General features: G+C 35.8%; 1 protein-coding gene across 1 annotated transcript in view; it reads right to left on the reverse strand.

Moving 5' to 3' along the window:
• Window positions 1–1,632: 1,632 nt before the first annotated feature.
• Septin7 (septin 7) overlaps window positions 1,633–16,618 on the reverse strand; it is a 42,258-nt gene continuing 27,272 nt past the window's right edge. Inside the window, exons 6-12 of the mRNA XM_052189388.1 lie at window positions 14,380–14,472; window positions 12,998–13,094; window positions 10,722–10,773; window positions 8,439–8,564; window positions 6,139–6,274; window positions 3,840–3,979; window positions 1,633–2,705 (exon numbers count right to left, since the gene is read on the reverse strand). Coding sequence (XP_052045348.1) covers window positions 2,666–2,705; window positions 3,840–3,979; window positions 6,139–6,274; window positions 8,439–8,564; window positions 10,722–10,773; window positions 12,998–13,094; window positions 14,380–14,472 — 684 coding nt within the window. The 3' untranslated portion in view covers window positions 1,633–2,665. The remainder of the gene's footprint in view (window positions 2,706–3,839; window positions 3,980–6,138; window positions 6,275–8,438; window positions 8,565–10,721; window positions 10,774–12,997; window positions 13,095–14,379; window positions 14,473–16,618) is intronic.

The raw sequence follows: 16,618 nt of genomic DNA on the forward strand, positions 1-16,618 counted from the left end.
ATATTTTACTAAGGAAGCAGATCAGGGTTAGAACTGGGGACTTTTTACATCGGCAGTGCTCTTGCAGCACAAACAGCAACAGTGAACTTTTCCTTTCTCCAACTGACTTCCACTCCTAGATCACAGTGCATATGTGAGGTGACACCCAGCCAATGTGCATGAGGCAGCCCTGCCCCTCTTCAGCTTTCCTGACTGCAAGCTGAGCTAAGTTACATGCCCAATCTAAAACAGAGAAACTAGAAACAATTAGTCCCATCTCCACTAGGTGGCAGCAGAATTTTATTAACAGGTGTTCAGGCTGGATTAGCACCTGCCTGGTCAACCCTACTTATTGGACAGCATAAAGACAATCAGACATACACAAGTCACACAGTAAAACAGCTGTCCTTGTGCTTAAAACTCAAGAGTTAATGATCAAAAGACTCAATAACATTCCACAGACCCATTTATAAAACTCAGATAAAAGCCTGAGCACAGTTAGATAAGACCCTGTGCTTTCATTAAGCATAAAATGAAGAGGTCTTATCCATTTCTTCATAACACGCAGAGTATATGACAACCATATAAAGAAACAGTTCTTGGTTAGAAAAGAAGTCTAAACATTTTTTCATTTCCCATTCTTCTAACTTAAGTTTAAAAAAAAAAATCAGCCTTTTTGTACAGGGCTTTTAAGTTAATCTCTCACCAGCACTAGGAAGAAAAACAAAAACCAAACCAAACCAAACCAAACCAAACCAAAAACCATCCCAACAAAAACCCTTGTCAGTTACTCTGCTTTAGCACATACACTACGTGCTATAAATGTACTCACTTATCTTGGACACACATCTCACTATGTAGGCCAGGATGGCCTCACACTTAGAGCAGTCACCCTGCCTCTGCTTCCTCAAAGCTGGGATACCGTTTCACTACCACAACCAGTATCACTATACTTTTATTTTCAAAAAGCCACATATAGTATGTTATGTTTTCCAAAAGTAGATGGTATTTTAGTATTAAAATAAATAATAAGGTAATTTCAAATTAACAATGGTCATCTCTTAATGTTTATTGGGTTTTCTTAAATAATGTTTGAAATAACTTGTATATTCTACTTTTAAAATAGCCACCTTTAGGTGAATTTTTAGATAACGATTCTGTAATATGAAGAGTATTTCTAACTAATGTTTTAAAATACAGAACTAAGTATTTATGAAAAGCAGTAAGCATCTTTCAAGCATATGACTTGAGTCTTAAAGTTCTAAAATAAAAACTACTAATTAGAATCAGCTTTGGTCATTAATTTAAAAACCTGAGCAAAGTCAAGTATTTTGACCTTAGTTTAAAAAGAAAGAAAAAAAAACAGAAAAAAGCAAACCAAACCAAACAAACAAACAAAAAGATAGCACTATACTCTTACCCTAAGATGCAATAGTCTCAGCAAGCTTCCAGGGCACATATAATCCAAGTGAATGGGAAAACAGTCCCAGAAGTGACTTTCCAACGAGCACTAGTGAGAGCTGAGGTGCTGCTGGCGCTGAGAACTGGCTCATGCACATTCTTACCAAGATGGACATGCAGCAGGCCCCTCAGAGGGGACTCAAGTTTCTTCCCAACTTGTCAGTCTACTACAGAATATGCAAGACACTGCACTCGGTTACATCACAACATTGTTTATTATGTGAATTTTTTTTTACAATACAAACAAAAAAATACAGGTATGCAATATATAGATACAGCTAAATGCAGAATGGTGACTTTTTTTCTCTTCAAGAGGCCATGATTCCCATTTCTAGTAAAACAAGACTGAGTATAGGTAGAAACAGGCTGGTCGTTAGCTTCACAATTTGCCTAGAAATGATCTACAAATGCATTTTCCTCCTGCTACTTACCATGAAGTGTAAAAAGGGAGTTAAAGGAAAGTTTCCCCATTGGTTCCTACCATATGAGAGATGCTATATTCTATTTTAGCAGGGCCAATATATGGAAAATATCTAAATTAAATGTTATTACAAAAATGAAGCAGTAATGAGATTCTGGCTAAAGGGGCACTAAATGAGAATAATATATTTATATATTTAAAGAATCCAAAACAAACAAACAAACAAACAAACAAAAAAGGCTGTTATAAAAAGCTCTAGGTGCACTGTAAGCATATAGGTTTTTTCCATGTGTACTTTTAAACAATGGAAGTGTCAAAAAATAGGGTCCACTGTGTTAGACTAAATACATTATTGTATAGGCTGCATCGAATGGAGCCTCTGTATTATAATTATCATAGAGAAGCAGAGTTTGCATCATATTATGGCAATTTATCCTCAATGAAAACCTTCCAGAGTCCTTTTATTTTAGAATATTCTGTAAACAATCAAACCACCAGAACATGATTGTACAACAGTAAAATGTTTTCTTGCATTAAACTGAAGACATCTTTTTAATTTAAAAAAAAAAAAAGAAAAATGTAGAAAGGTACTTAGAGCTGTTATTTTCTAAGTACACAATATCCTAGACAATTCAAGGCATCTTAATCTCCTTCGAGAACAACAACAAAAAAATATTTTTTTGTCATGCTGTTAAATCCATCATTATGGATAAAATTGGTGCAAATTGGTCAAACGGATCCAACAAACACTGATGTCCAAGCTGGCATATTGGCAACTAATACATAACTGGTGGTCAGTGGAGTTTAAAAGATCTTGCCTTTCTTCTTGTTCTTTTCCAAGGTTCTAAGGGACAAGAAAACAGTAAGGTGAGGGACACTATAAATACTAGAGAACAAATGGCAGTATTTTTAAAAAAGCAGTAAAACCACACAGTAAGGATCTATTTTATTTCAATTTATAAGAATTTTTTTCCCTAAAATTAAAGTTGTAGAAACTTAGACTTACTCTGGTGCCCCTTCTACTGCCAGCTGCATTTTTTAGACATATCTGCTTTGACAAATGTAGTTTCTTCTTTGAACAGACAATTCATAGGAAGGTGCTGGAGAAATGGCTAAGCTAAGTGCCTAGCTATGAGAACATATTAAAGACTCCTCAAAGGGATATCACATTTCAATGTTAAATGATACTAATTTTCAAAAGAAAACCAAAGACTACTGAGGTTTGTATAAATTAAGAGGAGGAAATGATTAGATGTATAACAAGTTATATATCTCTTATTTACCTTAAGGAATTTATTCCAAAGACATAATTAAAGCACCTCCTAAGGGCTGGGAAGTAGAGTTCCTACCTAGTGTGTGCAAGACCCCAGGTTCAATCCCAGCACCCCAAACCATCATTATATCCAATACCTGAAGTAAGGAGGTAAGAAAATCAATTCTGATAAGCTAACTGTAGACATTGTTATGATGCTACTGAAGCATCATTTAAAAGCCCATAAAAACATCCGAGCTGAAGAAAACACTATTTCAGCACACCAAATGAAATTAAAAACATCTGCCATGAAACCAGCTGACTGGGGGATTGTGATGATTATGAGAATGCCCCTGTAGGTGCTCATGTTCTTATTTGAATACTTGGCACCCAGCTGGTGTAAGGACTTGGGAAGGATTAGGTGATGTGGCCTTGTAAAGAGAGTGTCACTGGGAGCAGACTGAAGTTTCAAGAGCCCACACCATCCCCAGTTAGCTCCCTCTATCTCTAGCTCTGCGTCAGGATGTGAGCTCTCCCTACTGCTCTAGTGCTGCCGGGGTGCCGCCATCCGTGCTCTTGCCATGAACATAAGCCCTAAATTAACTTTCTCTTAAATAGAAAACTAAGAATGAGATGTATAATACAATATGGGGTTTTAATTTTTAAAAAAAATGGATAAAAAGTTCTTTAAAATATCTATTTCTTAGGTATCCTGATATTAGTTACCTTGAAGAGTTCTGTTGCTCTAAAATACGTTGTTGAGCTTCCCAGTTTGCTTTTTCTTCTTCAAACTGACGACGCTTTTCCTCTAATTCTTTGTGCTGTGCTTCTAAATTCTTTTTCATTTGCTCATGGCGCCGTTGGAGCTAAATAAGAATCATAGATGACGTAAGCTGCTTAAGACATGTAGGTAGATATTGTGTCAAAAATGTGTGTCTGTGTCACAACATCAGAGTGCCATCGGGAAGCACTGCTGAGATTCCTTCCACTGTGGAATATGCCACCCCAAAAGCCAATGACTTCAAAGAATTGCCTTAGAAAATATAAAGTAACCTTTTTTTTTTTTTAAAAATCCAACAAATTTATATTTGTGTATATTTTATAATAAACAACTGCTATTTTTTTAGGTTCACAAATATGAGGAAAGTACAGAAAAAGCATCATTCTTTTTTACAAAGAAATAGCTATGGACTATAGTTCAGAGGGTGACAATATAAAGAACTTATTCCCAAGTTTCCTAATTCCAGGTTCAGAAATCTGAGGCAACAGGTAGGGCAGGTAGTGAAGGATCTATTTCCAAATGGATCCGGTAGGGGATGTTTCCCAATTCCTCTAAGGGAGTGGCTCCTCAACATTGTTCTTCATACAAACTTTATCTGGGGTGCTTGCTAAAAATACTGAATCCTCAACTTTAATCTAGATGTAGTGGGTTAAAGCCTTCAGGTGTTATAATGTAGAGATCTGGATTTCAACAGGTAGGTCCTAGTGATTCTAATGCTGCATAAGAAGTGCTGGCTCACAGCAGGTGAGCTACAGACCAAAAAGTATACATCTAATGGATGTTTTGTATACCTTCAAAAGCAATTTTTTATTTATTCCTATTGCAAAGATTTCACCTAATTCCTATAAAAGAAATTTATTCCAAGGTGAGTCAAATCTGAGATGAAACCTTCTTCATGACAGCAATTAACTAAGAAAATGGAAAACAAGAGAACGCAAATTTTGTACCAAAGAGTTGGTATAAGAATAAAAAGCAATCGCAAATCACATAATACACATAATTCAGAAGAGTCATTTCCTCTGGGAAAGAGAGATAGCATATAAAGGAGAGGACACACAGAACTGAAATGAATTCATAGTTATATTTTTTCAAGCTGTGAAGTAGGCTTAAAGCTGTTTATTCTTTACAAATAACCAACATTTAAATTTTACAAATAAATAATTTCCAAAGGTCACAATCAGTTCTTTCTAAGAAATCTTTAGGTCAGATGTATTAGGAAGCTGAAATTTTTTCAAGTATTAAAAAAGGCAACAGGCCTAAAAGATAGATGCTCAGCTGTAAAGGTGGCTGCCCACCAGGCCCGATCACCCAGGCTTAATCCCCAGAACCCCCGTGGTAGGAGGAGGAAAGTGGCTTTACTAGCTGTCTTCTAACCTCCACCCTGATGCCATGATATGCATTCACCCCAACACAAAAAAATAATTAACTAAATCTTTTAAAAGTATGTAAGTTATGTTTAAAACTAGACGTTCTGAGTTATCTAGGGCAGCAACAACAACCAAAACATGTACAAATTGTTGTTATGCTGGCTTATGCACCTGCGGTGTTGACTAATATATTTCATCCCTCCTCACATCTGTGCAAGTGAAAATGGGCAGTAATACCTATTCTTATTATGTCCATAGTAGATGGCATAACACATCAGAAACTTTGTACTGCTCATGACATACTATGTTGCTAAGTATTAGCAATTACATACCAAGTATTTCTAGCAGAATGATTCAAGAACAAATTATATTAACCAAGGCTAAAGAGGTGTCTATAATTTATTTGTATATATTAAAATATTTTACATATGTAATTAGAAAGCTTTACAGACTTTATCTGACAGATGTTGGTAAGCATTGTGGAGTGGGGTTCTCTGAAGTAGGAAGAGACAAGTAGGCAACTGGGAAAGGGACCTGTTCCAGGTATCTTCACAAGTCTAGCAGGAGGGCACTGTTCCTGGCATTAACTGTCAAGTGGTATAAATGCTAGTTTGTTTAGGAAATGGGTTATATTTTTTACTGTTCATTATAACTAATAATTTATTGTCAGAAGACTAGTTTGTGTTTGTCTTCCCACTCAGTATACTGCTTAGAAGCCCTTACATAAATATATTCTTAAAATAAAAATAGTTACTTTCATTCTTCTATTTTACTATATTTGTATATTATTTCTGAAAGTGTATACAGATGTAATTTAAACTTTAATAAATATATTAATTAAAAGGAATACTGACAGACTGCTAATTAAACTGATTACCTCTGCTTCAGAGTCCTTCAGTTTTTGAACTTTTTCTTTGACCTTCATCTCAAACACCTGCTCCATCTCCATCTCCATCTTCTTCATCTTGGCTACATGTTCCCTTCTTTCTTCCTCCATCTGTGCCAGAGGGCTCCTGCCACCAACAGTTAGAAATAATCACTACGGTGTTGTAAGTCAAAACTGCAATACTAAATTGTCCATGAGCTGATGGGAACAATGAGATGTTACAGATACCATTATCATTTGAATGCATAAAAATATTTACATCATTTTAGACAGAGATTCCAAGTCTTATATAATACATATGGGTGAAGAATCCTTCAGAAACTGTAAAAAGTATAAATATGCTCATAACCATAGAAGTTAACACTCTCATCATTAGTGTTTTATTTAAACTTCAATCTCTACAAATGATTACTATGAAGTAAAGCCTAAGAATAAAACTCTAAATCTTGTGTACCTTAGTTCTAAAGATGATTGTTCTGGCTAGTTTTTATGTAACTTGACACAGCTAAAGCCAGCTGAGAGTAGGAGACCTGAATTGAGAAACTCCTCCATAAGATTAGACTTTAAGTAAGCCTGTAGGTCATTTTCTTTAATTAGTGATTGATGGGGGAGCACAGCCCACTGTGGGTGGTGCCACTCTGGACTGGTCCTGGTTTATATAAGATGGTAAGTTGAGAAAACCATTAAGGAGTGACACGTAAGTGCCGTAAGCAGCACTCTTCCCTGGCTTCTTGCCTTAAAGTTCCTGCCTTGTTTTGAGTGGCTGTCCCGATTTCCTACAATGATGAACTGGATTAAGGTAGTATAAATAAAACCTTCCCTCCCCAAGTTGCTTTTGGTCACAGCCAACAGAAACCAGAACTAAGACAATGTTATATTTGAAATAAACTGTACAAGGAAAACCAAAAAGGAACAGTCCCAAAATACATCATAAAAAAACTACAGAAAGTCACATGATTTATTATCCTTTAAAGAGGAAAAAAAAATCAGTGGGAGAAAAAAAATAACTTAGCTAATAAAGTCAGTATGTAGAGAACATGCTTAGTTTTACTAAAATTTCAAGTATTATAATCTCTAGGATAACAACTAATGTCACAAGTACATTTGTTATAATTTATTTATGAAACTCAATTGATATGCTGAAGATAACTACCATCTAAGACCTAAAACACCATTTATGTCATGCAGACTACTTTTATGTTCTTTATAAGTTTAATGCTGATGAAAATCCATTCACTTAAATATTTTATTGAGTTAAGCTTTAAACATTTTCAATAAGTTAAACATAAAATGTTTTTGAAATGCTAGAATAGATGTTAAAGAATTAAATAAAAAACTAATTCAGTCTATGAACATTAAAGCTCACAGAGATCTTTTGAAGAAGGTGAAATAAAATACAGTGTTATAAAGGGAGAAAGGAAGACTATCCCTAAATGAAAGAGAAATAGGGGTATGGTAGGGGAAGCACAGGAAGAAAGTATGAGGAAAGATAACATTAAAGGCCTTTTGAAAAAGCCAAACAAAAATGTACTGTAGATGCTTTCTAAAATGTACACATATAAAAGGATGTTCAATGAAGGCACCCTGTAATTGAGGGCAATGCTCCAAAGAGACACCACATGCTACCAAATAACTTAATCACCCCTGTATCAGGATTGGATTACCCCCCTTTTGAGTTGTGAGCAATGGGGACCCCATAAAAGTCCCCTAAGCATACAAATTACAGGACATTGCCAATGTTATTTACTCTCCAGATTTGATGGTGAGATCATATTGCTGAAGACATCACAAACTTGAATCAAAGAACATGAAAAAATCTCTCTGGAACTCAACTAGATGTTTAATCTACACTAGGACGATATGCATGCTGCCAGGATAAAAGTCATCAATCAACTTCAACTATGATCCTCAAGCTGCAATGATAAAAACTCCATCACACAACAAAATGCATCCCCAGGCTGAGCCATCTTGCCAGCCCAAGAAATTGCTTATAACTTTCTCTTCAAAACTATATTCATCTGTTTAGCTGTGTGTTATATGAATTATAAAGATGATTGGCAAATGACAAGAACACATATAGTTCTTAAAGAACAGAACAATAATCATTCCAACAATTAGTAATATCAGTAAGACATAATAAAAAAAAAAAAACCCTACCAAGACAAATCTTAACAGCATAGTTTTCTGCTGTTATATATAGAGAATTATCGCCCAAATATTCTAGCTAAGTAACAAGAACGTCCAGAAAGGAAATGAACTAGTTGTTTTCCCTGGAGAAAGCTATTACATACTTGGTAAGCTGCCCTTTGGTCTTGTTGTTATCCACTCCGTTGTAAGTCACCGCTGCTAGCTTTCTGCTTCTGTAGTTCTCATAGTGTACGTTATTGGTAACATCTTTCAAGTCCTGCATGTGTGTTCTGTCATAAACAGCAAGAGTTTATGTTAAAAAGGCTTTGACACAATTAACAATTTCACCAAGACAAAATTTCAGAGTTAAAATATTACGAAAAATGGTATTCACATGTCTTCATTGGTAGATGAAGACAAACAAATTTAGATTCCAGATGAGCTTTCAAGGGACATCACTCAAAGAATAAACTTTCCACAAAGAAATAGTTTAATAGGGAAACGTGGGTTGCTATTGAAGCTTGTACCTAACAGAAACTGCTTTCCTCGATGCAATTGTTATCATGGTAATACTGAGCTTCACCAGGTTAGTTTATACATGGACCCTTAAAATAACAGATTAGATTGTTTACCAACTAGGAATTCTGAATTTAAAATAACTTCCTGTTTATCAAAGATGTCCAGTGAATGTATGGTTTTGGGCAACCTTTCTGTTGTATATAAAAATCAAGTACAAGGAATAAAGTATACAATTTATAGGATATGATGACACAATGATTTAATGATTAGAGATAATAAAGACTGAGTAATATCCTCCCTTTCCTCATTCCCCACTACACTTCGAACTTCCAATATATATCATCTTTATCATTTTATCACAACTTCAACAAAAATAAAGATACAGTGCTTTGTCCTTCCCTCACACCCAAATCCCATTTATTATGAAGTACCTTACCTCACATGTCATGAACACAGGTAACTTAATTATCCTGTTCATCTTCTGACATTCCTATGCACTTCTCAAAGTTTGTCTTAGTACTAAGTTTGATTTTCCTGTCTACCACCACACTCATTTTCTCGTCTAGCCACAACAGTTATACCTAAGCTTCTATTCCTTCTATGTTAGTCAGACTGGGCAGGTCCCAGCTCCGAGAACACCTGGCAAGTGAAAGGGAACAGCTCACACTAATTTGTTAAATCTTTTGAAACTGGTATAAGTCATGAGTGATACCAAATTACATATTTAGCTAGATTGTGAGCTCTTCTTTAACATAAAGATATATTTCTTTTATACTCTTGCTTCAGATAAATACTAGAAAGTGGGAACTTTAAAAAGCATAATAACAACATTCAGAAGACAAACAATATTTAAGAATTTATCACTGTGTGAGTTTCTCCAGGTGTAGAATAAAGAGAATTTTATGATGCTAACATGAAACAATATTTGTAGCAGAGTGTGGTGGTGCACATCTGTATTCCCAACATTTGGGAAGTGGAGGCTGCAGGATGAATTATACAAGGCCAGCGTTAGCTATATACAAAATCCAAGGCCAGGCTGGACTGCATGAAACATTAAATACAACTTCACTAAAATTAAAAATGAAAGAAAAACATGGTATTTTCTTAATTTAAATCTAATTTTATCATTATATCCCTTAAAAATAAAATAAATTTATGAATAAATTAATATATTTTAAACTACTGTACTAGTGTCATTTAGTATGGTGGTTATCCATGTCACTAAAATACTGTCTGTGATTGTCAAGCATGATTCCCAACGTTAGCCTGTAAGATTTTAAGTACTTGCAAGAGACTTATAGAAACAGGCATTAGGTAACTATCATTTACATCTCCTTCCTTCAAATATTTATCAAGCAACCAGTAGCTATATAAAACATCCATGCTTCTTATGGCAAATCCACTAGAAAATTTACTTATATGTTACGTGTATGGGTGTTTGGCCCACACGTATGCCTGTGTACCACTTGTGTGCCTGTTGCTATGGCAGCCAGAGTTTATCGGATTCCCTGGAGTTAGAGAGTGTGAGCTACAAAGCATCAGACCCAGGTCCTTCCGAAGAGCAGCCAGTGATGTTAACTGGTGAGCCATCTCTTCAGTCTAATAGCAGAATTATATTTACATGAATATGTGCATGAAGTATCTTGCTGATATGGTTATTAAATCCTCCTGCAAGCATGGTCAAATTCCTCTGCAATACTAGGGAGTCCACCTTACCAGTTCTGAAGCTATGCACATTCAAAGCAGCTACTGACTAAAATCTTGGATAAATGGTATCAATTATTGCCACACATTATTTACAAGTCAATAGGAGCAAAGATGTCACACACAGTAGCTCCACTTATAGAAGACAAAGTCAGTCTTCTGAACTTTAACTTCCACTGGGTGCTAAGACCCTGTGCTGCTTTCATGGCTGCTCCTACACTTACCTTATCAACATATTTCTTAGAATTGTAAAATCACAATGTTCACCATTTTCAACTGTAGAAAAGAAGTAAAAGAAAACAGACCACACGTTAATTTTAATAAAGTTTATCTTTTCAAAGGAATATGGAAATAAAACCAAGGAAAGAATATGTAAACCACCTAGATTCGACTTTTATTGAGGCTTAATACTAACACAGAACTATACAATGCAACTAACAAGGAACAACAGACAAAGAAATCTTAATACTACTACTGGAGCATTATAAAAACATCACATTCCTATTCTTAAATTTTTCTTTGTGAATGTGCATGTGTGTCAGATGTATGTGTGGATGCATTTATGTATATCTGTGAATGAACGCTTAACATCACCTGCCTCCTCCTTATTTCCGCTCTCAATTTTATTTACAGAGGCAGAGTCTCTTGACAAACCTGCAGCTCAGTAATTGGGTCACCTAGCTTCCTTGATGGGTCCTGTCTCTACCACCAGATCACTGTGATTACAGAGGAATGCCAGGCCCATAAGGCTTTTTCATCAGAACTCCAGTCCTCACGTTTTCAGATATCCATCCCCTTAGCTCTTCTTCATGCAGCTTAATCCTCAGTGATACTCCAGAGAGTTCCAGTGAACTCTCTGGAAACAAACACTGATAATTTCAAAGAAAGATCTACTTTCTCCATATCAGTATAGAATGTATTTATTACATGATTCATTAAAAAATTTTAGTGTTGGGGCTGGTGAGATGGCCCAGTGGTTAAGGGCACTGTCTGCTCTTCCAAAGGTCCTGAGTTCAAATCCCAGCTACCACATGGTGGCTCACAACCATCCGTAATGAGGTCTGATGCCCTCTTCTGGAGTATCTGAAGACAGCTACAGTGTACTTACATATATAACAAATAAATAAATCTTTAAAAAAAAAAATCTTAAGTGTTGTGGCTGAGGGAGAATATATAAAAACCTCCTTGAGACAACCAAAATGAAAAGGCTACTCAAGGGCTTTAAGATTCTTTATTTGAAAGAAAGAAAGAGAGAAAGAGAGAAAGAAAGAGAGAAAGAAAGAGAGAAAGAAAGAGAGAAAGAAAGAGAGAAAGAAAGAAAGAAAGAAGGAAAAGGAAAAGGAAAAGGAAAAGGAAAAGGAAAAGGAAAAGGAAAAGGAAAAGGAAAGGAAGGAAGGAAGGAAGGAAGGAAGGAAGGAAGGAAGGAAGGAAGAAAGAAAGAAAGAAAGAAAGAAAGAAAGAAAGAAAGAAAGAAAGAAAGAAAGAAAGAAAGAAAGAAAGAAAGAAAGAAAGAAAGAAAGAAAGAGTATCAACAGGAACACTAAATGAGGATAAAGCAAGGGAATGGGAAAAAAATAATAATTGCATAAATAAAGCAATTGCTTCAGAGTATACTTCTAAGGGACATAAAACTTGTAAAGCCTTAATTATAGGTCACCTGGGAACAAAGTTGACGATCCTTGGGTAAAATCACAAATAAAAACAGTAACTTGGTGTGATTTTATAAAAATTACCCAACCATTTAAAATATCAGCACATAATAGAGGAAACAGCAACTCCAACTCAGTACAATACAGAAGACTGAATATAAAACTACTATAACACAAAATTATGAAAATACTTCTGTTGCTAATAAGATTTCTGAGGTTTGATGTTATCACTAAAGAGTTTACTGGCAGGCCAGGCAGTGGTGGCGCACACCTGTAATCCCAGCACTCTGGGAGGCAGAGGCAGGTGGATTTCTGAATTCAAGGCCAGCCTGGTCTACAGAGTGAGTTCCAGGACAGCCAGGGCTACACAGAGAAACCCTGTCGGGGGGGGGGGGGGGGGGGGGGAGGGGTTTACTGGCACTGAAAACTAACACAGTAGGAATCATACTGAAAAAAGTGACCTTTTCTTGAGGAAAGAAAAGGCACGAACTAGTCACATGACTGTGACTAGCTCTCTACAAATTGCTCCATTTCCAAAGATTTATTAGATCCTATAAAATGCTTTCAAGCAAGAGAGAGAAACCGGAGTGAAGGTTGCACAGGCCCAGGAGATTGAGACAATGACAAATGACTGAGAAGTATTACAACTTGAAATATTAACATATACTTCCCTGACTTAGGTCATCTGAGAAACCAAATTCTCCTTAACAGAAAAATGAAGAGTAGGAAAATGAAATAAAAACTATCATTGACAACCTACAATGTATTATACACCATGTATTTTATATTACTTACTACAGTACACATTTTATGAGACCTTACATTAAGTTATCCACTGAAAAGAACCTTACCTTCAGCCACACCCCAAGGATACTGCCTTCCTCTGACTCTTTTGCCATTAACTTCAATGATAGTATTACTACCTACCACAGCAAGAGGTAAACGGTCCTATAAAATAAAGTGATATTGTAAACACATTTCTACAGTACTCATGATTCAATAATAATTATTTATAATATTCAACATATTAACAAAAAATTATCTATATTCACTCTTACCAGCCAAGCAATGATTATCCAGAAAATGGTTGCTCAAACAGTATTACCAAAGTATGTGATGAATAATTGCTTTTTAGGTGAAATTTTAAGAATAATGTACTATGGGGCCTGGGGTGATGGCTCAGCAGTTTAGAGCACTGGCTGTTCTTACTGAGGACCTGGGTTCGATTCCCAGCATCCACATGGTGCCTTACAATCACCCTTACCTCAAGCTCCAGGTGATCTTAACCTCACCCCAGACCCTTTAACAAAAAAGAATAATAATGTACTATGTATTGGTCAAATTAGTTGCCAAATATTACTCTAAAAACCATCCCATATTTGACACAGAATGAAAAAAATACATTGATATTGAAAAAGAAAAGAGAGGACCACAAATCTATCTCATTATTATCCTTAACAATATGATATGCAGGAAATGTCATTTTCTAAACTAGTCAGAACCTCACACCCACTTGTCAAATATGTATTCACCCATTTTAATGCAGAGTATAACTTCCCAATTGTTTGTATCTCCCCGAATTATAGGCTATTTTGCAAAACTTCCATAATTCTTCATTGATCAGACATAAATATTCTATCAATTATACAGTAATTATATTATGCATGTACATAAGACCAGTATTCACTAAACCATTTTGGTTCCAGGTACTCAAAAACAAGTATAAATTTAAACATACAAAATTAAAAAGCCAGGTGTGCTGGTCCCACCATCTGGGAAACAGAGGCAGGTGAATAATCTCTGAGCTTCAAGGCCATCCTGGTCTACAAAGCTGGTTCTAAGATGGCCAGGCTATACAGAAGAACCCTGTCTTGGGAAGAAAAACAAAACAAAGCAAAACAAAACAAACACCACAAAATTAAAATGATGTAGAGTGCTTGTTGACTTTTATAAAAAGAAACAAGTTGTATCAGGCTCTTAAAAAAAAAGCCAAGCCAGGCAGTGGTGGCACATGCCTGTAATCCCAGCACTCTGGGAGGCAGAAGCAGGCGGAATTCTGATTTCGAGGCCAGCCTGGTCTACAGAGTGAGTTCCAGGACAGCCAGGGCTATACAGAGAAACCCTGTCTCGAAAAACCAAAAAAAAAAAAGCCAAATATTAAGACTTTTGGTCTTTCATATTTGAGCACAATCAGAAGAGTCAAACAGTTTATTATGCAGAGAAAGGAACCCACCTTTATCTTCTTAACCAGTTTATTCTCTTCTTCATCATCTGTTTCTGGAAATTCATATATTTTAATTTTATGTTCTTGGATTTCTTTCATTATCTAAAACAGAGGGAGGAACAGGCACCACACATGATTATGACATTAGCAGTATTTTTACTAAATATTTATTGGGTTTTTTTTTTTTTAATATGAGACCTCTAGTGCTTTCTTGTTCGTATTTAAATACCAAAACCCTTTACAGGGGAACAGGGAAAGTAAAGGTGCCTACCATGCAAAGTAGAAGGAGAAAGAACAGAAAGAGAACTGATTTTACAAAATTCCTTTCCAACCTCCACAAGTACTACAAGGCATGCACCTTCCTCCCTTCCTTAACCCGTATACACAGGGAGAAATAGTGAAATGAAATTTAAAATATTTTAAATTCAATTATTTCAGAAGTATGAATCATATATGAATTTGAAATAATGACAGACTATTTTACAATTGCAATGGTATTTAATCAGCTGGTCTCTACTATATAATGGCTTTTGGTCCTTTATTTAAAGTGAAGATTATTTTTCTTCATATAACTTAACTTTGAAAGCTGAAACAACAGAGCCTAAAGTCACCTCAAAATTGTTGCAAGGGCAAGTAAAAAACACAACAGTCACAGGATAAAGATTTAACACTTTAACAAAAAAATTCATTACATGGATAAATTGCATAGGGATGAATCTAAAGCAAGTAAGCAAGCAAGCAAGAAGAAAACAGAGTAGAAATAAAGAAGCTCAAGACTTAGTAATATCAGAATTACTAATTTGGTTCAAATCAAATCTTATCCAAGCAGATTTCAAGGTCAAGAGAATACAGACATGCAGGAAACTGTCACCTCCCCATACAATGTCATCTCTTCCCGTTCTCCTACCACCTTTCCTAGCTGCACTTTCATTACACTGCTATTCTCACTGAGTCTCTAACAGCAATAAAATGACTATAAACAATGTGAGTTATATGACTACCATACAGAAATAAACAGAAGAAAGCTCTGCATGGTGGTACGTGTCTGTAATACTCGTATGTGGGAAGCTGAAACAAGAGGACTGAGAGTTCCTTGCTAGCCTAGGCTGCAGGTGAGAGTCTAACTCAAAAAAGAACAAGTTAAATTATCAATGCCCATCAATAAGACCATTATCTTTATCACTGGGTATATATATGAACTTTAACACAAAATAATGGCTGGGTGAAGTGGCACATGCCGTTAATCACAGCACTTAGAAGGGAAGTGGATCTCTGATTTGAGGCCATCCTAGTCTAAATAGGTTCCAGGCAGACCAGACCTACACAGTGAGACCAGATCTCAAAGGATAAACAGTGAAATAAGTGATGCCATGCATGATAGCTCATGCTTTCAATCCCAGCACTCAGAAGGCCAACTGAGGCAGGCAAATCTCTGAAAGCTGGGGGGCAGCCTGCTCTATAGAGTAAGTTCCATAAATTCTGATCTATAAAGTCAAAGCTAGAGACCCTGTCTTTAATAAAACAAACAACAGATAAAATAGCTACTAGCTTTAACAGTAGTGGTCCTTGGTCAGAAGTTACACAGTAAACTTATATAAAGAAGCATTTTCAAAATAAATGCTAAGACCCCAACTTCCTCTATAGAACTAATTGGTAGGGATAATGATTTTGAAAAAAATCTCTGAATGATTCTATAGGTAAGAAACAAGGCTCTAAGCATACAGAACAGAAATTTGAGACTAGAAAAATAACACAGAGCTAAAGTATATGGGCGAAAGGACTTGGATTCAGTGTTCAGTGAAAGAAAGAGAGGAAGGGAGACAGGCTTGTGATCAATCTGAAAGTAGAACTCAGTACTAACCCATCCTTTCACCTCTAACTTGTCACAAGAAATTCATAGAGAGATACAGATTTTTCAAGGAAGAAACTTAAGAGTAGAGACAGGAAGACTGCCATGATGCTGCATCCAGTCCAGTTTATAGACCATCCTGTCTCAAGTAACAACAATGAAGAAATAAGAAAAATGGAAAAGAGGAAGAGGAAGGGTAAAATGAGAAATGAGGAAAAAGAAGATGATGAACAGGAAGTGAAAGCAGAGGAGAAAAAAGCATGGAAGAGGCTAAAGGAAGAGAAGAAACACACCTGTGCTGAGAATATTAGGAAAACCTGTTTAAGATGTCAAAATTTCTAAGAATGTAACACCACTTCAAAGCAAATTTTAACAGGTTTTTCTTACTGTAACAAGTTT

The sequence above is a fragment of the Apodemus sylvaticus genome, chromosome 7, assembly GCF_947179515.1.
Source record: "Apodemus sylvaticus chromosome 7, mApoSyl1.1, whole genome shotgun sequence".
NCBI lineage: Eukaryota > Metazoa > Chordata > Mammalia > Rodentia > Muridae > Apodemus > Apodemus sylvaticus.